This window comes from Ovis aries, chromosome 2 (assembly GCF_016772045.2).
Source record: "Ovis aries strain OAR_USU_Benz2616 breed Rambouillet chromosome 2, ARS-UI_Ramb_v3.0, whole genome shotgun sequence".
Lineage (NCBI taxonomy): Eukaryota > Metazoa > Chordata > Mammalia > Artiodactyla > Bovidae > Ovis > Ovis aries.
The window spans coordinates 74,321,652-74,346,005 of NC_056055.1; the positions used below are offsets into that span (position 1 = coordinate 74,321,652).

Below are 24,354 nucleotides of genomic sequence, written 5' to 3' on the forward strand. Positions count from 1 at the left end.
GTACGATGTTAGGAATCTCTGTCCATAGTTCTTCAGACATTCTGTCTACCAGATCTAATTCCTTGAATCTATTTGCCACATATGTGAGGCATGAGGTGTGGCAACCAAAGGGAATAAAACAACACATTGAACTGAATAATTCAAAATGTTGATCACACTAAAACCACAGAGCCAGAGACTAAACATAAAGTCAGCTTTTTAAAATGCTTTAGAACAAGCACTGACCCAAGAACAAGAAGACCTGGGTTCTATCAGGTTGAGTCATATAAAAGTGTTATTTTTATAGGTCAAAATTCAGTAGTGCCAGTTTCATATTGCTCAACCCACAGTTCCTGCTACACCACTCTGTGGTGATCTTTGGGATTTGGATAGGGCTTCCACATCTGTCCAGCTGATGATGCCTGCCTTGCCTAGTTTGTAGGGTTTCTGCAAGGACCTATACAAATTATACAACATTTTATTGAGTGTCTGCTTATGAGTAGTTGCTTGGAAAACAAAAAATGACTAAGGTATAATGTTTGTTCCCAAGGAGCTAACAGCCAATGAAGGAAACAAAGAGAAGCAACATTGGATATGATAAGCAAGTAAGGAAGGAAGCAATAAATTCTATTGGATTGGTAGACAAAATCATTTCAATTGAGCTCTAAAGGTTAAATAGAAGTTTCCCATGTAAAGGGGAAGAGACAAATTTAGCAAGAGGAACAACTTGAACAAGGCATGCAGGTGTGAAAGTGCATGGTAACTTGAGGAACAGTAAATCATCCAGTGGGTCTAAAATGTACAGGGTAATGAGGAAAGGGGTGTGTGAGGCCAAAAAGTTTGAAGGGGTGGGTCACACCAGGGTATGAAAATGATTGGATAAGATGCATCTAGAGGAACTGTAAGAAAGCATAGAGTGTTTTACAAATGCTGTTATTTACCTTGAATACATAAAAGAAAGTTTCCCTGAAAACTCATACCATCCCTCCCTGAAACTCACATCATCCCTTCCCTGAAAACTCACAAAAGGTTTGGCTTGAGTCATAGATTGATTTGCCAAATTTCTTAATAGAGTGTTTCCTCTCCCTAGGAGGCACGTAGAAATTTTCAGAGTGGTGGGGAGTGGAGAACAGGAAGTGATTCAGTTTGAGTGCTATCTCATTGTTGCCCCCTTCTTCCATATCAGTTAGTCTGATCTCCCCCAAGAAAGAATTAAAGCCACCACAAACAATGGAGGAGAGGGTCAGTGTAAGCACACTTCCCTCTTATCTTTTCCCTTCTGCTTCCCTGTAAAATCTCTCAGAATTAAGGCATTCAGTGTTGCCAAGCTTAGTCATATTTTCCATTTCCCCTCTCTCCTACCAGCCAGGATCAATTTTGGGGTGCTGACTTCTTTCAATAATTTTCTTGTACCCAACAATAGGTTAGTATAATTCCACCATACCCTCAGAGTTCCTCTGCACAAACAAGAACATGCAAGCCTGACAACACAGTGAATGGCATTGAAGGCCCAGGAATCAATTTCACCTTATTCTACCAATGGCTCCCATGGAATAAGAGAAAGAACCAAATGGACTTGATTTCAAATTCTGCCTTTGCTACTTACTGACTATGTGGCCTTTTGCAAGACAGTTAATCACTCTGAGTCTCTATTTCCTCACTTCTAAAATGGAGGAAATAATATCAAATACTGGTGATATGGTGACTATTATAAACAATGTATGTAAAATATCTGATCCACAGAAGATGCCCAAGATACTGTAACTGTTATCACCATTAGTGTTATCGCCACCACCATCATTAAGAGTCTGAACTAATGCAGACTCCCTGCTGGTCTCATTCCTTCTCTCTTACTGCCCTCCATCTGTTCCTCACATGGCAGCCAGAGCACTCTAAAAAACTAAGTCATATTCCACCTTATTTAAAACCCTTCTTTGGCTTCCCATTGCACTTTGAATGAAATCCAACTCCTTCCCCTGGCCTCCAGGGCCCAGCCCTACTTGGTTTCTTCCTCCTTCCAACTCCAACCCCATTACATTATACTCTCCCAATTGCCCAATCTGCTCCAGCCACACTGGTGCTCTTAGTTCCCTAAAAACTGCAAGTTCTGTCAGGGCCTGTGCCCCTGGAGTTTTCTCTATCCAGAAGGCATCCTCTGTCCCCTTTCAGCCATATGTTCTTCACACCCTTTGGGCACAGCTTAAATGCCACCTTCTCTGACCACACTATCTTAGTTCCATTCTAGTCCTTAAACTTCCTCATCAATCTAATTCTTACTTATCATATTGATTTATTTGTATGGTTTATTTTCTCAAAATATATCTCCCCAAAAAAGAATAAACTCCAGGAGGGCAGGAAGAAGTTTGCTTTATTCACTACTGTATCCCTAGCACCTAGCTGAGCACTAGAAAAGTGTTTGATTTATTATTGTTATTCTTAGCACTCTGTGCAGATACAAATCCATACCACTTGTGAACTCGGGACCTCAGAGAGGTTGGGATTTCTCTATAATGATTACTAGCTATATTTCTTTTCAAAGCATTTAACTACTTTGTAGGACATCAAAGATTAAACTTTCTATTTTCTGTATCATCCAAATTGTCCATAATGAACATATATTTTTAATAAAAATTTCTCATAAACTCTGCATTTTAACAAGACTCCTCACTCCAATTTGATTAAATTCATTTATTTTAAAAGTAAAATCCACAAAGAGGAAAGAAAGACCAGCAGCCAACTCAACACTCTTAAGGGTATCAATTTTGGGAAGAGAGAAATTGCTAATCAAACCTGATATATAAGAGCCATTTACTGATTCAATAAACAATTTTCCATTTGATCAAATGTAGATTATATGACAAAGTAAAATGAAAACTGTTGTGCAGTGTCCCGTGGGTTAACGCTGATGGAATACATAGTCCCTGGCAACTAATGGGCACTCACTATTTGTGGAATGTAGGTTTCTGGAAGCCTTCTCCAGCCAAAGAAGCAATCATACACATGGCAACTTTGGAAATGATAATATCGCATACATTTTTGTTGTTGTTGTTGCTCAGAAATGAATTACCAACTAATGAATTTCTTTTTAAGACACTATTCCTTGATTAAAATCTCATTTCAGGTTTTTATTTTACTTTTTTGTGATTTAGTGTTAGTCGCTCAGTCGTGTCCGACTCTCAGTGACCCTATGGACTGTAGCCAGCCGGGCTCCTCTGTCCATGGAATTCTCCAGGCAAGAATACTGGAGTGGGTGGCGATTTTCTTCAGGGTTTAGTGATTTAAATGTATGTCATTTCCTCTGAAATGTTCCTCTCCACTACACATACACTCTTACCCTCTTCTTCCTCCTTTCTTAAAAAGTTCCTGTTCTTTCCTTGTATTGTCTAAAACATGGCTTTCCCCTTGTGACACCACTATTCTTAAACCCACTCTCCTTCATTGTGTGCCCATTTCCTAGCACCAGTACAGGAAGTGGCACATTTCTCATTTTCCACTGCCCTTAGTAACCTCAACCCTGGGCCCAACTACTTTTGTTAATGTCTTTCCATTCTGGTTACCAGGGATCCCAACATCCTTTTCTGTTTGAGTTGCCTTCTCTATCATCACCCTCAGTTGACTTCATTGCCTGTTTTAATGATTCTTTAGTCCTCTACAGGGCTTTGCTGGTGGCTCAGATGGTAAAGAACCCACATGCAATGCACAGCTCACTGACAAAGCCTCATCCTGACCGCCATTATCATCAGAACATCTCCACCTCCAAGATAAGAACACTGGAATTCACCTGCTTATAATGTAAAACAAGCTTCTGTATTTTTACTTCTCCCACTCCCATTTTTAAAACCTTTAGAAATTGTGCTAAAATGTAACAATAAATATAATACATCTGATTTTCATTTTAATTATTTTAAGTGTATATGAAATACACTGACATTAGTGAGCAACCATCATAATCCAGCTCCAAAATTTTTTTCATCTTCCCAAAATGAAGCTTGATATCCATGAACAGTATTACCCCATTTCCTAGTTAAGTCTTTTAAGCATATTTATATTTCCCTTAATCGCTGTAAAGCTTCTCACAACCTACTTTATGAAGAAGAATCAGGCCATTTTACAAGACCCTCAAGTTCATGTTCCTAGACCTGACATTTCACATCTCCCTCATTCTCTCACTTTTCCTCCTCTCCTGCACAAAGAAATATGCCCCCTCCTTTTCAAAGCTGACCTTCCACTAGTATTCTTTCCCCCTCTCTCTCCTCTGTTTCCTCTGGGACTTTGATATAGAAAACTATATAGTTTTGATATAGAAAACTATATCAGTTTTCTCTTTCTCATTCACTACTTTCTCTCTACATTGAAATACACCTAGGAGTTTAATATTCTAATAAAAAATAATAACGGGTTAAGTTTTACTATGTTCTAGCTATTATGCTAAGTGCTTAAAATGTACCTCCTTATATAATTCTCATAAAAATCCCATGAGTTCAAAATATTATAAGAAAAAGTGTTATTATGAGGAAACTGAGGCTTTAGAGACATCAAGTAACTTGCCCTAGACTTTTCACCTGACTAGTTAGCAGCATCCTCCCTTCTCCATGCTGCTGTCAAGATACCATTTTCCCTGTGTTTCCCTTTCATTACTGTACTTTTTAAAAAGTCTTTCTTCTTTCTTCTTCACACTGTGCAGTGCACTACAGTTTCCTACCTTGCCTAAAGGACTCTCTCCAAGGCCTCTAATCTGCTAGTTCTCTGCACTGCTCATCAAATGTTCCTTTTTGAGAGGATCTGCTTTCTTAGCCTTCATAATATGACCTGGTTTTTTTGTTTGTTTGTTTGTTTTGTCCTTCTCTTTCTGATCTTCTTTGCTAACTCCTTTTCTTCTCTTACCCCTTAAATGTAAGAGTCTCCACAGTTCCATCTAGACACAGCTTTCTCTTCCTGCTCCACACTCAGCTGAGCCAATCTCACTTTGCTCCCACATAATCAACAGTTATGCTTTCACAAATGAACAAATCCACATGGCTAAGTCTGGCCTTCTCAACCCACAACCCAGCTCCAGCTCCCTGCTGAAATTTCCATATAACTGTTCCTTAAGTTTGAGATACCATTTGCCCCATATTACTCATTACTTGTTCCTGTCAATGAACTCTTCACCTGAGTTTCCTACCCAGACCACTGGCACCAATTTCACTTCCCTTTGCCTTCCCTTCCCCTGTCCAGAGCTAATACATCCACATCCAAAAAGAGCTATGGAGGCTCTGTGGCAGACACAACACTGAACTGCGAATGAACTTTTGTTCTAATCCTGACTCAGCCACTAAGGACCTATGCAACAATGGAGGTAGGACCAGGGATCTCTGGGGCCCTTCCTCATTCAACATTTAAGGATTCTTATGAAATATGCCTGAAGCACTAATCACATTTATCCCCTCCTGACTACTCTCACTGACACTGCCCTAGCTCTATCCTCACTGCGTTTTGCCTGGGTTATTTAATTGGCCTCCTAACTGGCATTCTTTCCTTTCTTCTAGTCCTTCATACAGCCATAAAATTACATTCATAAAACACATCTTTGATATTTCTCACTTGCTTAAAAAACTTATAAAAGATTCCTGTTAGCTACAGAGTAAAAGTCAAACTCCTTACCATTATATTCACAGCTCCTTGAATTCTACTCCCCACATAACATAGGAAGCCTCACTTTTTCTAAATTGGATTACAAAGGTGTTTGGGATAAGCATTTGGGGGAAAAAAATCCCTAAATTACTCTTTATACTAGACATAATAAGGGATTAAAGATTTAAATATTAAATAGTAAAGAATAAAACTTTTAGAAAGTGGCATGATAAATTAATTTATAATCTTTTATAAATCTATAATTTATAAATTAATTTATAATCTTCAAAGCAGGACACAAAATTCAGAAGTTATAGAAGGAAATGTTGATTAAAATTTATGACATAACATGGGTGTACCTATGCCTGATTCTTGTTGATGTTTGACAGAAAACCACAAAATTCTGTAAAGCAATTATCCTTCAATTAAAAAATAAATAAATTGGCAAAAAATCAATCAAACATGAGTAAACCTATGGCTGAGCATCTTGATGTTTGCTAGAAATCAGTGCAACACTGTAAAGCAATTATCCTTCAATTAAAAATAAATAAATAAAATAAAATAAATAAATAAAAAATAAATTGTTCCTCCCCTACCCACACTGGACCCCTGCTGCTAAGGCAATGGAGAAAGGGCATGCACTTGAATTGCTGAAATTACAAATCAATACAAACTTTTTGAAGTCAGTTGGATAATATCTATTAAAATATAAGATGCTTATACAGTTTGATCCAGAAATCTTGCTACAAGGAATGTATGCTACCAATGAATTTCCAAAGGCTTACCAGAATCACAACACACAAACACACACACACATAGACCTGTAAGTTACAACTCTGGTTATAGCAGAAAAGAAGAAAAGGGGAAAACTGGAAACGGCCAAAGAATTGATCAATACAAGATTGCTTATAGTATATTTATATGATTATATATATTGTTGTTGCGGTCCTGTAATGGACCGGAACCTGGTGGTCCAGAGTCGACGTTAAGAAAGTGAAAGAGACAGAGAGAGAGAGAAAGAGAGACAGACAGACAGACATGGGGACCCAAGCTCTGATGGAGAAAGGGTGCTTTATTAGCAGAAATGCAGGCTTATATATCTTTACAACAGACTGGTTCCAAATAGGAAAAGGAGTACATCAAGGCTGTATATTGTCACCCTGCTCCTTTAACGTCTATGCAGAGTACATCATGAGAAACGCTGGGCTGGAAGAAGCGCAAGCTGGAATCAAGATTGCTGGGAGAAATATCAACAACCTCAGATATGCAGATGACACCACCCTTATGGCAGAAAGTGAAGAAGAACTAAAGAGCCTCTTGATGAAAGTGAAAGTGGAGAGTGAAAAAGTTGGCTTAAAGCTTAATATTCAGAAAACGAAGATCATGGCATCTGGTCCCATCACTTCATGGGAAATTGATGGGAAAACAGTGGAAACAGTGTCAGACTTTATTTTGGGGGGCTCCAAAATCACTGCAGATGGTGATTGCAGCCATGAAATTAAAAGACGCTTGTTCCTTGGAAGATAGTTATGACCAACCTAGATAGCATATTGAAAAGCAGAGATATTATTTTGCCAACAAAGGTCCGTCTAGTCAAGGCTATTTCCTGTGGTCATGTATGGATGTGAGAGTTGGACTGTGAAGAAAGCTGAGCGCTGAAGAATTGATGCTTCTGAAGTTTGGTGTTGGAAAAGACTCTTGAGAGTCCCTTGGACTGCAAGGAGATCCAGCCAGTCCATTCTGAAGGAGATCAGCCCTGGGATTTCTTTGGAAGGAATGATGCTAAAGCTGAAAGTCCAGTACTTTGGCCACCTCATGCAAAGAGTTGACTCACTGGAAAAGACTCTGATGTTGGGAGGGATTGGGGGCAGGAGGAGAAGGGGAAGACAGAGGATGAGATGGCTGGACTGCATCACTGACTCAATGGACATGAGTCTGAGTAAACTCCTAGAGTTAGTAATGGACAGGGAGGCCTGGCGGGCTGCGATTCATGGGGCCACAAAGAGTCAGACACGACTGAGCGACTGAAATGAACTGAATACATACAAGGTCGCTGACGCTGAAAAGAGTCGCTGCATGTCTCATCCTATGACTTCAGTCCTAAGAACTGCGTGCAGCTCTACTCATTCTCAGAATAGGAACAAATAAGGAACAGAGAATCCTTGAGAAATAGAAAACAGCATGCAGGAATAGGCCTGTTAAATGTTCTCTGACAATTTGTAATGCTCCCTGTAAAAAGAATTATTCTGACATGTAAAAATGTCATGTTTATGCTTATGATGTATGTTAACTGTATAATGAAAAAGCTTATAAAATAACATCTGCAGTATGATTCTACTTTTTATTTAAAAAAATAGATATATATAGTACTTCTTCACTGAAAAAAAAGAATGTTAGGATCTACAGTATACATGCTTTCCTGTCATTTACCCATTTCCTAAGTGTACATATATCATTTTTATAACCAGAAAAAAAATTACTTGAAAAGTTTTCAACTTTCTGTAGGAAAGAGAAAGGCAATTAAATAATCTGGGTCCTTATACGCTCCGTGGTGAGTAATAAACAGTATGTAGAGTCCAAATGACAGAGGTTTTATCAAAGTTAATGATTAACTGAGTACAGCTCATTGAAAGTGCTATGGCTAAAATAATCTAAAAGCTCTGTTTAGGATTTTGTTGTGGGAATGGGAATGCATTCCCACCCATTCTAACCCATTCAACTGGCTCTATTAGGATTGCCTCATTCATCTAATGCTGTCATCCAACGTTGCTTAATCCAAGAGTGTGTATATATAAGTAGAGTTGGACTATAACTGCATCAACTACTACCAAGTGTGGACAACAGGAAGCCGCATCATTTGAGACCAGCCCTTCACATTTATAACTTAGGTGGGTATCATAACCAGTATGCGAGAATATTTGCCATATATTATTAGAAAGAGCAGCTCAAAAGAACCAGTAATGTTTACAATGCCATACTCTAATATTTCTGATTTTAAAATAAGAGAATAAACAGTAAATTTTAAGCATAAAATTTTTTAAGAGTGATTGTATTTTTTAAGGTAAAAGATTTGTAGATTGTTTAAAGAAAATGTTTTGTTTTTCAGACAAAGATTAGAAAATATTTCCTGTTTTTGACTTATTGCATGCTCCTTAAAAAGCAGTTGACCTTTTCTGTGTCAGTGACTCCATTTTAAATGTTATATTTCAGTTTCTTATCTATCTTACATGAATCTACAGGCTAATATTGGTTTAGAACAGAGTTCCTCCAAGTGTGTTCTCTCAAACTAACCATGGGAATATTAACAGAGTGAACTGAGGAGATTATTTGAGATCAAATAATCACTGAAAATAATTAATTAAACAAAGGTACCCACAATTCTACAGTGAGGGAATGTCAGCACCTTTACTATGCTAATATGAATTCTGACTTTCCAAGAAGTGGAATATAGATTGAAATATTTCCCAGATTTATTTGAAAATACAACTTTTAAAAATGTCTATCCAAGAGATTTTTTTTCTAGGACATAAAGATTCTTGGATAAAAGAGAAAAACAAATCCAGCAATGTAATCTTCATGTTATCAGTAAAATATTACCTGAACACCTACTGTGTGCAGGGTACTATTTGAACTATTTTCTGTACAATTTAAAATTTAACACAATAAAGCTACTTAAATGCACTATCCCACATTATGGTTACAAATTAAATATCGTATTCTGAAATTTATGATTTAAAAGAATTTGGACAATTGCTTGAGCATTTGAAGCTGAATTCTCATTTCTGCTTACTTTCTTTCTACATTTGGAGGGAGAAGAGAATAGCCAGGGTCGGGAAGCTCTGACATAAAGATGGAAATCACGAGACTAGATTCTAGTCCTGGTTCTGCTTTTGTGAACCTGGGCGAGGCACTTAACCTTTCAGACCTAGCCTACTCAACTACAGAGCTGGGGTGGGTGGGGTGCTCAGGAAATGATGTCTAAGTTTCTCTGCTTCTTATGTTCAACTGTTCTTGATCAAGAAAGGCAGCAGAATCAGAGGAAGAAGGTAAGGATTGATGTGAGCCCCTCATGCTCTGTGAGGATAATATTTACTCCCGTGGACGATACATTCATTTCTAGGGGCAAAATAGGGAATCTCAATTATGCTATCATTGAAGGATTTTGCTCATCAGACAGGCTATAAATAGAATGGCTTTGTGTAAGATTCTAGTTCCATTTAAACAAGAAAATTTGGAATTTCAGCCTACTGGGGACTTGGCAAGGGACAAAAATAAAGGTGCAGAAAGTTTATTTTCCAATGAATCCTCTAACCCAGGAACTCAATGTTCCTCCTTTAGTCTGCTAGAAGAGCTGGTCCTAATGAAGTTTATAAGAGATTTAAATAGTAACCACTCTTGGGATAATTTGGATTAAAAAATTTTAAATCTAGCACAAAGAGAGCAATGCTTACTAAAAGAAGTATTAACTATTATAGAATTTCAGATAATATTAGAGAAAGTTTAAGACTGGAGGAGCAATCTTGCTCCCTCCACAAAGCACAGCAACAATGCCTTACCTTGACCATGAAGCCTGGTTGCAGTACCCTACTGAAAGAATACATGAAAGTGAAAGTGAAAACGTTACACAGTCATGTCTGACTCTTTGCGATCCCACAGATTGTAGCCCAGTAGGCTCCTTTGTCCATGGAATTCTCTATGGAAGAATACTGGAGTGAGTAGCCATTCCCTTCTCTAGGGAATCTTCCTGACCTAGGCAATTTATAAGACAACTCCATATTCCTTCAAAATGGTACTATGACCCAGCTTGATAATTAAGGAACAGCATCATTGATGATCCTTGCCTGAATCAAATATTAAATTGGACGCTGCAAAACGGTGATTTTTCTAATTCTATCATTCCTTCCATAATGAATAAATCTTATTTATTCTTAAGAAATGCTATGGACTTGCAGCTTTTTTTTTTTAATAAAATGCTTTATAGTCAATTACCATCATTTTTTCTGATGCTCAAACTGTGCCAAATTTATGCAGCAGGAGACCCTTCAAGGGGACTCCTGTGTCCTTTTGACACAATCTCACTAGTTTTTGAATGATTCACTGCTTTCTGGCACAATGAGACACTCAGTGTTCACTTCTATTATTTCTCAACCCAGATCTAGAATCTTGGTTCCCTTCAATGGAAAAAGTAGCTAGAAACTAAGATACAGGCACATTGATATTGATAATTCAAATTTAACACTACAGGGATTTTCTTTTCTACTTTTATATTTATATCTCCTTTTCCCTGCAGTGAAAATCCTATAACACCAATACATCTGTTCTATTCCATAGTATAGCAAAAAACAGTCTCAGAATTTCAAAACCAATATTTCCACTAACAACAAGCCCACAAAGTAAAGTTTAAGATTGGAATTCTTTTCACCCTCTGACAATAGTTCTAGTATGTATGTATGTGTATATATATATATATATATATATATATTCAGAATACTACATTCAAATTTTACTGAATTATTTTTCTATGTAGCTTTGTTATCAATTTTATATTGTTAGCCACAGTTGTTTCTGTTTGTTTTCAAGTTGAGACAATTGAACTAACATTATATTTTAATTCAACAGAAGCCTGAAAAATGAAGCCTAAAATGAAGTATTCAACCACCAAAATTTCCCCAACAAAGATGAAAAGCACAGCAGGCAAAGCCTTGGTAAAATCTCCCAAGTTGAGAAGTAAGGACTTAAGTCTTTCTGATTGTTTTACACACTATTGTTTATCTGTTACCAAATCTTTATTAATCCAATGTTTATACATGTAAACTTATTAAAAACTACTAAGATGGCTCATAAGTGTATAATAGAGAAGGCTTTGGTTGTAAAATCAGACTATAAAGGGCCAACTTTTGTTTATTTGATATATCACAGAACAGGAGAGGCTTAGGTGATTTAAACCTGCTAATAGTGATAAATATAATTACAGCCTGTCATATCAATTCCTTCTCTACCCAAACCTACTGCCACCAAATCCCAAAACCTTTTTCCCAGATCACCTAACAAAAATTTAAACTGACTGACTTTTATTCAACAAACATTTATTAAGACCTTTGGTATATCAAGTTTTTGGTCTTGACTTCAGATAAAGGAGAGAATAACAAGTGAAGATATTTGAATAATCCGGGCACCAAATAAAGCAAAATTGACCAAATGATGCTCAAGTTTATCCAGTTGCAAACTCAAAGTGTCTGAAATAAGTTGAAGGGCAGATAAAATCAGAGAGTAGCTATACCTTCAAGATGAAAGAATTATTAACATCTTTGATTCTTAAAATAACCTATCCTAGGAAAAAATTATACAAATTTACACTCATGTTTTTCATTTGAGAGCAGTAGCACAAGAGAATTAACAGAGCTCTGGTGTACTGAGAAAAAAAAAGAGAATGAAAAATGGTAGTGGGCACTGGCATATCTTTGTCTTTTGTGCGCCTCTTCATTTCCCTGAACATGTAAGGCTAGAAGAGAAAGCAATGTCAGACAGAATATCATTTCTGTCTTCCCTGAGGCTCTGGCCCATTAATGCTCCTCTCTTATAAGTAGGAAGACCAATCTGCTGCGGTATCTGAATCACCAGGTATCTGAGTCACAGCTAAGTTAGTTGTTTTATTTATGTCTGAGCCAAAATGCTCCTTTCAGAAACAGTGACTCAGAAGTGACTCTGTGTCCCCAAATTCCCTCTTAATAAAGAATGCATTTTCTTTGTACCCTAGGAGATGTGGGCTCTCCGTAGATACTGATATGAGGCAGGAGGCTGGGAATATATACCAGAGTCGCTGGCATTAATGGAAAATGAAAATGTAACCCATCCTTTAAGGGTGCAAAGGACCCAACAGCTTATTTATGCCATTTAGAGAAACAATGATTAAGATTATCCCCAAATCACATTACATTATTTTTATCATCCCTTAGCAGATTTTTCCCTTCCAATAATAACTGGTTCAGTTTAATACTAAAATTGTCATTATTTAAACACTCTTGGCTAAAATTGCAATCTGACAGATATGAACTGCTTCTCAAAACTGAAGGTGCAAGGAATGTCACACCTTATTTTTGTAAATAAACTGCTCTGAGTACCCAAGCAACAAAGTCTATTTTAATACTGTCTCCTCCCGTGGGCTAGCAGGATCTTACACAGTGGAAAAGCCACAAAACTCAGTACTTAACCTCTACCGGTATCCATACAGTCAGATCCCACATAAGTTCTGGTCAGCACCAGAGCATTTCACCTCTAGTTTTCACCTCTAGTGCCAACACAGTACAGAACTTCAGGAGTTAGAGGAAAGCCTCTCCCCAAATGTATCTCCTTTCCAGGAACCTACTCCTTAGAGTTAGCCCATTCTCCCCTACTATTTCCTCTCCCCATACCCATTAATCCTTTCCCTGCCCTGACAATCCAGTGTCGTTATGGATCTATTCAGATGTCACAATAAGGAAGCCTTGGCCCATATCCATCCAACAGAAGTATTTTAGTTGGCCTGAACAGTGTTACTGTTGTTTTTCAATTGAGGTAACATTTAAAAATAGGGAGATTTTGCATACAAATCTGAATTACAGCTTCTCAGGAGAAATTTGAAGATCTAGCAACAACTGGGCCCATATATCCCTACATGACAATAGCTGGAGGCAGAATACAGTAGGGATCACCCCCTTTAGTTTGGAGTTGTCTATAAGATAATCTTCTGTTACAGTGAAGGAGCTTTAACTTTATCCTGTGGATAGCAGGGAACCACTGAAAATGTTTAATTGGGAAATAATAAGACATTTTTACTTTGGATAGATCATGTTGGTGGTAGTAAAGATAGAGTAAAGAGGCAAGAGTGGAAACAGAGACTGGTCAGAGGTCTACTGCATTCATCTTAGGGGACTGATGATGAGGGCCTGCCCTAAGATGACAGAATGGAAAGGAAAAACTAAAATTCAGATACATTCAGAAAATGAAATCAGTAAGGCTTAATAACAAACTGAATAAATTGAAGAATGGAGACAGGCGGGGAAATGATTAATTCTCAGCTTTTTGATTTTAAAGTTGGGCAGATATGGCAGATAGCAGTACTATTTTTAAAGATGGGGAATTCTTCAGGAATATATTGGGGGCAGAGAAAGATAAAGTTTATTTTTTTTTTATTGTAAGTGTATTTTCATTTGGGGTAAGTGTAGGTCATCTGGGTCAAGATATCCAGAATTCAGGAGGCTCTACATAGATAGAAATAGGGATGCTTTCAGTTCAGTCGCTCAGTTGTGTCCGACTGTTTGCAATCCCGTGAATCGCAGCATGCCAGGCCTTCCTGTCCATCACCCACTCCTGGAGTTCACCCAAACTCAAGGCTATTGAGTCGGTGATGCCATCCAGCCATCTCATCCTCTGTCGTCCCCTTCTCCTCCTGCCCCCAATCCCTCCCAGCATCAGAGTCTTTTCCAGTGAGTCAACTCTTTGCATGAGGTGGCCAAAGTATTGGAGTTTCAGCTTCAGCATCCAAAGAAATTCCAGGGCTGATCTCCTTTAGAATGGACTGGTTGGATCTCTGTGCAGTCTAAGGGACTCTCAAGAGTCTTCTCCAACACTACACTTCAAAAGCATCAATTCTTGGGCTCTCAGCTTTCTTCACAGTCCAACTCTCACATCCATACATAACCACAGGAAAAACCATAGCCTTGACTAGACGGACCATTGTTGGTAAAGTAATATTTCTGCTTTTCAATATGCTATCTAGGTTGGTCATAACTTTTCTTCCAAGGAGTAAGCGTCTTTTAATTTCATGGCTGCAGTCACTATCTGCAGTGATTTTGGTGTCCAAAAACATAAAGTCTGACACTGTTTCCATTTCCCATGAAGTGATGGGACCAGATGCCATGATCTTCATTTTCTGAATGTTGAGCTTTAATCCAACTTTTTCACTCTCCTCTTTCACTTTCATCCAGAGGCTTTTTAGTACCTCTTCACTTTCTGCCATAAGGGTGGTGTCATCTGCATATCTGAGGTTCTTGATATTTCTCCCGGCAATCTTGATTCCAGCTTGTGCTTCTTCCAGCTCAGCGTTTCTCATGATGTACTCTGCATAGAAGTTAAATAAGCAGGGTGACAATATACAGCCTTGATGTACTCCTTTTCCTATTTGGAACCAGTCTGCCACTGGTTCCATGTCCAGTTCTAACTATTGTTTCCTGACCTGCATATAGGTTTCTCAAGAGGCAGGTCAGGTGGTCTGTATTCCCATCTCTTTCAGAATTTTCCACAGTTTATTGTGATCCACACAGTCAAAGGCTTTGGCATAGTCAATAAAGCAGAAATAGATGTTTTTCTGGAACTCTCTTGCTTTTTCCATGATCCAGCAGATGTTGGCAATTTGATATCTGGTTCCTCTGCCTTTTCTAAAACCAGCTTCAACATCTGGAAGTTCACGGTTCACATATTGCTGAAGCCTGGCTTGGAGAATTTTGGCCATTACTTTACTAGCATATGAGATGAGTGCAATTGTGTGGTAGTTTGAGCATTCTTTGGCATTGCCTTTCTTGGGAACTTAAGTCAAAATGCCCCATGGGATCAAAATTTCTGTGGAGAAAAAACAAAAGATACAAAGCTTGGGAGAGAGACCAAAGGTCTACTTACTTTTGGGGAATCATCAACATAAAAAGATGATTGAAGTCATTGGAGCAAGCAAGATTGCCTGGAAAGTCTAAACTGAGAAGAAAGACAAAGGACAAAACCTTTAGGAAGACCAACATTTTAGGACCAAGCAGAGAAGGAAGAACAACAAAGAGACAGAGATGGAGTGATCAGAGGGAAATAAAAATAATCCAAGAAGAGTGCTAATTCAACAGTAAGGGAAGAAGGATTCAGAAAGGATGTGGTCCCCAAATCAAATGTCACAGACAGGTCAAAGATAGTAAACAGTAAGGGGAGGCCTTTGGTGAAATTAGTGCTTGGGGAATAAAGAAAGATGAAGTCACTCACTTCTGCAGTTCTTGTCAGCCATGGTCTGGCTCTCTCTGTAGCATATTTTAAAAAAAAGATTTCTGGGCCCATCCTCATGACACGCCTGAGAAATCTCATCATGCTGTTGCTATGATGAAATTATAGGTTATGAGAATTTCCTTAAAAGACTTTTAAAGACATTTCCCTCAGATATCAAACAGGATGGAGACATAGGAAATGGCAACAGTAAGTCTGAAAGGCTTTGACCCTAATGGAACACTCTCTTCAACAGAGTTCCCATAGCCATGCCACCTTTATGCTTTCCTCTCAAAAACACAACCTTCATACCAGTTTCAGCTACCCCAAATATTAAAGTATACCTTCTTCCAAATTCTCCCATCCTGGAATGTGAAGTCAAGTGGGCCTTAGAAAGCATCACTACGAACAAAGCTAGTGGAGGTGATGGAATTCCAGTGGAGCTATTTCAAATCCTGAAAGATGATGCTGTGAAAGTGCTGCACTCAATATGCCAACAAATTTGGAACACTCAGCAGTGGCCACAGGACTGGAAAAGGTCAGTTTAATTCCAATCCCAAAGAAAGGCAATGCCAAAGAATGTTCAAACTACTGCACAATTGCACTCATCTTACAAGCTAGTAAAGTAATGCTCAAAATTCTCCAAGCCAGGCTTCAGCAATACTTGAACCGAGAACTTCCAGATGCTCAAGATGGTTTTAGAAAAGGCAGAGAACCAGAGATCAAATTGCCAACATCTGCTGGATCATGGAAAAATCAAGAGAGTTCCAGAAAAACATCTATTTCTGCTTTTTTGACTATGCCAAAGCCTTTGACTGTGTGGATCACAATAAACTGTGGAAAATTCTGAGAAAGATGGGAATACCAGACCACCTGACCTGCCTCTTGAGAAACCTATATGCAGGTCAGGAAGCAACAGTTAGAACTGGACATGGAACCAGTGGCAGACTGGTTCCAAATAGGAAAAGGAGTACATCAAGGCTGTATATTGTCACCCTGCTTATTTAACTTCTATGCAGAGTACATCATGAGAAATGCTGGGCTGGAAGAAGCACAAGCTGGAATCAAGATTGCTGGGAGAAATATCAAGAACCTCAGATATGCAGATGACACCACCCTTATGGCAGAAAGTGAAGAGGTACTAAAAAGCCTCTGGATGAAAGTGAAAGAGGAGAGTGAAAAAGTTGGATTAAAGCTCAACATTCAGAAAATGAAGATCATGGCATCTGGTCCCATCACTTCATGGGAAATAGATGGGGAAATAGTGGCAAAATTTATTGTTTTGGGCTCCAAAATCACTGATGGTGATGGTGATGTTAACTGTAGCCATGAAATTAAAAGACGCTTACTCCTTGGAATGAAAGTTGTGACCAACCTAGATAGCATATTGAAAAGCAGAGATATTACTTTGCCCACAAAGGTCCATCTACTCAAGGCTATGGTTTTTCCTGTGGTCATGTATGGATGTGAGAGTTGGACTGTGAAGAAAGCTGAGTGCCCAAGAATGGATGCTTTTGAAATGTAGTGTTGGAGAAGACTCTTGAGAGTCCCTTGGACTGCACGGAGATCCAACCAGTCCATCCTGAAGGAGATCAGTCCTGGGTGTTCATTGGAAGGACTGATGCTGAAACTGAAACTCCAATACTTTGGCCACCTCATGCAGAGTTGACTCATTGGAAAAGACTCTGATGCTGGGAGGGATTGGGGGCAGGAGGAGAAGGGGACGACAGAGGATGAGATGGCTGGATGGCATCACCGACTCAATGGACAGGAGTTTGAGAGAACTCCGGGAGTTGGTGATGGACAGGGAGGCCTGGCATGCTGTGATTCATGGGCTCACAAAGAGTTGGACTCGACTGAGCAACTGAACTGAACTGAAAGTATTCTAAATACTTCAAACACAGTCAGCTCCCAAGGAATTATATCCAGATTTTGTCTCACTAGATGCTACTTGCTACATTACTATCTTTAGCCCCTAATCCTCTTTCACATCCACAATATTTCCTCAATTCTATGACCTTCATTTCTAACTGCCCAAGACCCATATCCTACTCCCCACAGAGTCTACTTTCAATATTGGATATACCTGGCATGGCCCTATGGGATGCTACACATTAAGATAAGCTTATAAGGAATGAACATATTTAGAGTATCATCTATGCCTTTTAACTCGGAAAAGACAATGGGATACAATATAGTGTAAGCCATGACAGTTGAATTTTGCTTTTCTATTTTGTAATGCAAGTGCCTGACTTAAGCTTTGATTGCTGAGGCATCTACTTCAAAAATGATCATCTCAAATAAGTCCATGGAATTATCCAGGCCAGAATACTGGAGTGGGTAGCTTTTCCCTTCTCCATTGGATCTTCCCAACCCAGGGATCGAACCCAGGTCTCCCACATTGCAGGCAGATTCTTTATCAGCTATAGTCCATGGAATTATCCAGGCCAGAATACTGGAATGGGTAGCTTTTCCCTCCTCCACTGGATCTTCCCAACCCAGGGATCGAACCCAAGTCTCCCACATTGCAGGCAGATTCTTTATCAGCTGAGCCATAAGGGAAGCCCAAGAATACTGGGGTGGGTAGTCTATCCCTTCCCCAGTGTATCTTTCTGACCCAGGAATCAAACCAGGGTCTCCTGCATTGCAGGCAGATTCTTTACCAACTGAGCTACCAGAGAAGCCCAAATATACACAGCCAGTCACAAAGCTAGATAAAGATCAGAAGATCTTGGTTGATTTCCATAACTGACCATTTGGACTACTTGCTTTTTTTCCCCTACTCTTACCATGCTTTAAGGGGCTTCCCTGGTGGCTCAGAGGTTAAAGTGTCTGCCTCCAATGTGGGAGACCCGGGTTCAATCCCTGGGTAAGGAAGATCCCCTGGAGAAGGAAGTGGTAACCCACTCCAGTATTCTTGCCTGGAGAATCCCATGGATGGAGAAGCCTGGTAGGCTACAGTCCATGGGGTCGCAAAGAGTCGGACATGACTGCGCGACTTCGCTATATTCACTATACCATGCTTTAAATTCCTGCTCGTATATTTTAAATTCACCAATAAACAGTGAGCTCTCACTATCCTAGGATCACACACTCAATCCCAATAAAAAGCAGAACCTCAGGCCCATGCACTCTCTCTACCTGTGACCTCTCTGTGTGGTCCCAGATATGCAGTGTAATTTCCAAATCCTATAATTATAGTCAAAGCTATGGGTTTTCCAATAGTCATGTATGGATGTGAGAGTTAGACCATAAAGAAGGCTGAGTGCCAAAGGATTGATGCTTTTAAACTGTGACGTTGGAGGAGACTCTTGAGAGTCCCTTCGACTGCAAGGAGATCAAACCAGTCAATCCTAAAGGAAATCAACTCTGAATATTCATTGGAAGGACTGCTGCTGAAGCTGAAACTCCAATATTTTGGCCACCTGATGTGAAGAACTGACTCACTGAAAAAGTCCCTGATTGTAGGCAGGAGGAAAAGGGGACAACAGAGGATGAGATGGTTGAACGGCATCACTGACTCAATGGACTTGAGTTTGAGCAAACTCTAGGAGATGGTGAAGGGCAGGGAAACCTGGTGTGCTGCAGTCCATGGGGTTACAAAGAGTCGGACACAACTGAGTGACTAAACAACAACAACAAATAATTAATTAAACTTTATTTCTTCAATTTCCTGATGGTTATTGCTGAAGGGCATTTTGCAATCATAATAAGAACATTAAGGGACAGTCCAAATACAATATTGGTTATTATTAACAGGCTAAGATCAGCACAAAACATACAATTAATAACATATTGTATTAAATTATTGTCAGGAGGCCAAGTTCAGGGTTGACTCTGGCACAGCTTTGTAAATTATCTTTGTGTTAAATACATGTAAGATACCACATTTGACATATCTAAAGTTATAAAGGAATATTAGGAATTTCCAGGGCAAATGAGTATGATTAAATGGCCTTACCCTGTTCAAACAGTTGAAGACACCTAAAGGTAGATGCTCATCTGAATTGGAGGCAAGATATAGAAAAGTCAAACCAGTAACTAACAAAAGTTTATTCCACTTAATTTTATTAATCATGTTAGGAAGGCAAATCTACAGAATTTTTAAAAAGATCATAGAATGTATCTGAAAATCACAAGTAATTATTTTCATTTTCTGAATTACTGTGAATTATTGAATTTGGCTATATTGTATAAATTTCTTGATAATTCATTGGCTATTATGTTGAAGATGGAGATCTTATCACCTAGGTGTTATCACTTTCTTTTCTATTTGACTTTTAAAGGCTTTTAAAAAAATGATTTTCAAGTGGCAAATTTAATTTTTATTTGAAATTTTAATTTTTATTTGGATAAGTTAAATGAGAATTAATGAATAACTGATTTTTTTTACTTCAACTGATTTAATCTCAGTTTGTGTTTTGTTAGTCTCTAAAATTGCAATATAGCATTTTCTTAGATGGAGTAGATGGAAGTATAGCTTTAATATTAGACACACTTGAGTCACAACTTCTCATCAGAACTTTGGCAGATGTCATGACTGCTAAGAACTTCAAATCATCATTTGTAAAATGAAATGAATAATATCTACCTGTAATATTATTTGTGAAGGTTTAAATGAAAATTATGCACAGTGCTTGGCCCACTGTAGACACACTAATATTTGACAAGGAAGCCAAGAATACTCAGTGGAATAAAAAAACAGTCTCTTCAATAAATGGTGCTGGTAAAGCTGGATTATAACATGTAAAAGAATGAAACAACCCCTATCTACACCACTCACAAAAATTAACTCACAATGAATTTAAAGAGTTAAACGTAAGACCTGAAACTATGAAACTCCTAGAAGAAAACATAGTCAAAAAGCTCCCTGACCTGGGTCAGTTCAGTTCAGTTCAGTTCAGTGGCTCAGTCATGTCTGACTCTTTGTGACCCCATGAACTGCAGCATGCCAGGCCTCCCTGTCCACCACCAACTCCCGGAGTTCACTCAGACTCATGTCCATCGAGTCCGTGATGCCATCCAGCCATCTCATCCTCTGTCATCCCCTTCTCCTCCTGCCCCCAATCCCTCCCAGCATCACAGTCTTTTCCAATGAGTCAACTCTTCGTATGAAGTGGCCAGAGTACTAGAGTTTCAGCTTTAGCATCATGCCTTCCAAAGAAATCCCAGGGTTGATCTCCTTTAGAATGGACTAGTTGGATCTCCTTGCAGTCCAAGGAACTCTTGAGAGTTTTCTCCAACACCACAGTTCAAACGCATCAATTCTTCAGCACTCAGCTTTCTTCACAGTCCAACTCTTACATCCATACACAACCACTGGAAAAACCATAGCCTTGACTAGATGGGTCAGCTATTCTTAATAACCTTTACAGACAATAGCCATCTCTCTAACATTATTAAAAAATAGATTCTAGATAAGTAGAAAGGAGTATAGATTTCATATAACCAAAGAGCTCCCTGCCAGCTAGGCAAAGATTGATATATGTTGGATGTAGAGCTACAGTCTCTTAAGCCAGTTTTTAAACCAAAATTTTTTCTAAAGACCTAAAGCTTTTCATAACTCATTTAACAGCAAAATATGACCTGAACTCATTAACAGTTAAATCCTGACCTAAACCAACATGAAGTCTTTATTTATTTCACTTGATGTATATTTTCCTGTGCCTCACTATAAAGTTATTAATTTTTTATTATGAGGTATTCCCCTAGTCCCTGCTGGGTGTGTTTCCCTAGCCTCTTCTCAATGTGCTAGTTATAGACAATATATACTCTACACAACAATCTTAAAATCTAAAAAACTCTGAATTTTGGAAAACAACTGGCCCCAAGGTTTGTGATAAGATACTGTGGACTGTGGTTGTTTTCTTGATCTGCTACACTCAGGGTTTGTAAAAGGATAAAGCAGGATGGAATGAAATGGTATCACGATTTTTTTCAATTACTTAGAATCCCAACAGAAGGCTGAAGAAGTTTGTCAGATGTACTATATGCAGCTACGCTCCGGCCTTAAAATAGAAAAAAAGGTCTGTTACTTTAGGAAAGAAACCACTAAAAGGCATTCATCAACAGGTAAGGAGAAACTATGCACTTCCTGATAATTTTTCAACATAATGATGGACATTGATTTGCCTTCACTTATCACATCAAGATACACAATTTCTTTCCTCACCCAAATTCCTTCTGGAAAAGAGTAAGGATGAGGAACTATTTTTTAGTCATTTTCAGAATAGTGTGGAAGAAATGGTTATATCATGTTAAGTAAAAATAGAGGATACAAAATTATAAATATATTTTATAATATTTTAAAATGTTTTTCCTTTCATTTAATGAAAGTAAACTAAAACATTAATAGTGGTTGCCTTTTGGGTATTGAGACCATGAGTGACTAGTTTTCTTCAGCCTGGACTCCAGCGAGTGTGTCCTATTGGGATGTAAGTATGTAGAAAGTATTGATTCCTTCAGAGCATAGCATGACCAAAGCCCTGGGGTCAGTCATCACTGTGAGCAAGCAGCCTTGACTGGAAGTCCTCAAAGGGGTGATGGGAAGGGGTCTGCACTGAGTGAGGACTGACAGCCCACTCCTATCCCCACCCCTGTCCTGCAGCTGAGAAGTACAAAGAGCATCTGGCACTATTTACCTGTAAGCAGACAAAACACTTTAGTCGGTCTGTGGACCAGGGCTTCACCTTGGGTAATACAACGGTCAAGAAATACTCTACAGAAAATCACCTATCAAGTATCAAAGGTAAGATTGGTCACAGGGGTGTGTGAGAGTGAGAAGGGAGGCAGGGCATGGGACCCTCACGAGTGCTAGTCCAAGAAGCAGCCCCAACTCTACAATTTCATGTATATCAGAAACTTCTGTCCTTTTTAAGCGGTATCCAAAGTAGTACAGGGTATCTGCTCTAACAGTACTTGTGCATTCTATAGTCAGAACTATATTATTATTTTGAAATGCTTGCTATGGACTGGAATCTCATCTACATAATTCCTGAGATAAATATATTATCTTTTTGGGGGAAAAAAACCACACATTATCTCTCCAAATTTCAACATTTTGACAATGAAAGAAAAGGAAGAGCTATTATATTTTCAAATATAATTTCAACTCAAAAATTTTAAATAATTGTTGATTGTTTTAAATTATATCACACATGTGCAAATAAATTCAATATTTAAAGTTCTTAATGTTATATATATTATTTTCTTTAGCATAATTCTACACTATAAATAAGATATAATTATTTTTTTTCATCTAGGGCCTATATATGTAGTCTCTAAATCTGACCCAGTTTACCCCAGCATGCTGCAGAAATATCATTTTCTGTGTGTGCTGATATATTAAAAAAAAAATTGAGAGTACTGATTTAAGTGTTGCAGTTTTTTGGCCAGAAGACAAAATGAGGCTCACACCTGCATCCTCCAGGACTGTTGAAAGTCTCCAAGTAACTCCATCTTTACAGTTGTCTATCCATGTCTATCAAAATACAAAATCTTATACATGTCTATCAAAATACAGTCCCCTTTGCCCACAGTTCCCTAGATCATGTGAAATTAAGAAGCAGAGTTTTCTTCAGGCAATGTCTATCACTTTTCCAGTTTCTTTCTCCCCATCAAACCCTCCCCTAAGCACACTAATATGGCCTCCCATGGCCTTCACACAGGAGGCTAGCATCTTTGATATCCTTCATGCAGGAGGTTAGCATCTTATGATCCCATAACATAGCTCAACCTTTGAGTTATGTTAAGTTTGTGCCTGAGACTTTCATCTATTCAACGGTGATAAAGTACAACTCAAGTTGCAAAGACAAAAAAACCACAACACATTTAGAAGCTTTCTTAATTTTCAAAAGATTTTTCATGGAAACAAGTCTTTAAATTCTTAATGACAAGATTTTTACTTGTTACAGAACATTCTGCTTCCCTGAGTACATACAACGATCAGTTCATTAGTTTTGTTTTTGAGGATGGAAACTATGAGATCTGTGTTGAGGACTTGATAGGAGACCAAGAGAAAGGTAGACTATTTCCTTTTGTCTATAATGATATAATGATGACCAGTAAAGTAAAAATTAATAAATTTAACAAACTGTAAACAATAGATTAACTCAGATATGGCTAATAGATTTCATGCTATGTGCTAACTCCAATGCACTGGCAATAGATGCTTGAATATCACTGTATTGGGGAGGATTCAGAAGCTTATTCAGGGTTCATCAAGGAAGAATGATGATACTGAGAAGTTGTATCTGTTGTGAAATATGGAAGGAAGTACCACACATATTTACTGTCATTAAATTATTAATATCTACTAGGTCTTTCCAGTTTTATCAATACCACTAGAGTGTAATTCTAGCAAAAGAGTATACCAATGCTATGAACAACATTTTAAATATTTTAATACCAACATTGTTGGGGAAATCCTCAGAGCATATTTATACATTTTTAAGACCTTTCTCAAAGCCACAAAAGTTTTGCTTTTATTGATACCACAATAAGAGGATATTTTCTGATGTTATATATGTTGAAACTGAAATCATTTGGTAAAATTGTATCTCACTAAAGGGATTTTATGCATTCTCTTTCAGACAAGGTGTTACTCCGTTACTATGAATCCCAATTCCCCTTAAGTGAAACAGGTAATTTGGGAGGCTGGGTAGCTCTGGGGCTTGAATTCTTAAATTTAGGGTAAAGACACATCCAAACATGTTCCATGGAAAAGGAAGGTGTCTCAGAAGGTTCTCTCCTACCCAATTCATGGTA

General features: G+C 38.3%; 1 protein-coding gene across 23 annotated transcripts in view; it reads left to right on the forward strand.

The window, feature by feature from the left end:
* The window catches only part of IL33 (interleukin 33), a 142,892-nt gene that overhangs the window by 112,769 nt on the left and 5,769 nt on the right, over positions 1–24,354 (forward strand). For 7 of the 23 annotated variants that reach the window (XM_012124983.4, XM_060409441.1, XM_012124986.4 and 4 more), the window contains 6 exons: positions 8,325–8,480; positions 11,212–11,319; positions 21,538–21,660; positions 22,196–22,336; positions 23,502–23,609; positions 24,180–24,230. In XM_012124983.4, the coding sequence (XP_011980373.2) occupies positions 11,223–11,319; positions 21,538–21,660; positions 22,196–22,336; positions 23,502–23,609; positions 24,180–24,230 (520 nt within the window). In that variant the 5' untranslated portion in view covers positions 8,325–8,480; positions 11,212–11,222. Of the gene's footprint in view, positions 1–3,128; positions 5,318–8,324; positions 8,481–11,211; positions 11,320–21,537; positions 21,661–22,195; positions 22,337–23,501; positions 23,610–24,179; positions 24,231–24,354 lie in introns of all 23 variants that reach the window. The other 16 variants (XM_060409445.1, XM_012125032.4, XM_060409446.1 and 13 more) reach the window with 7 other exon arrangements.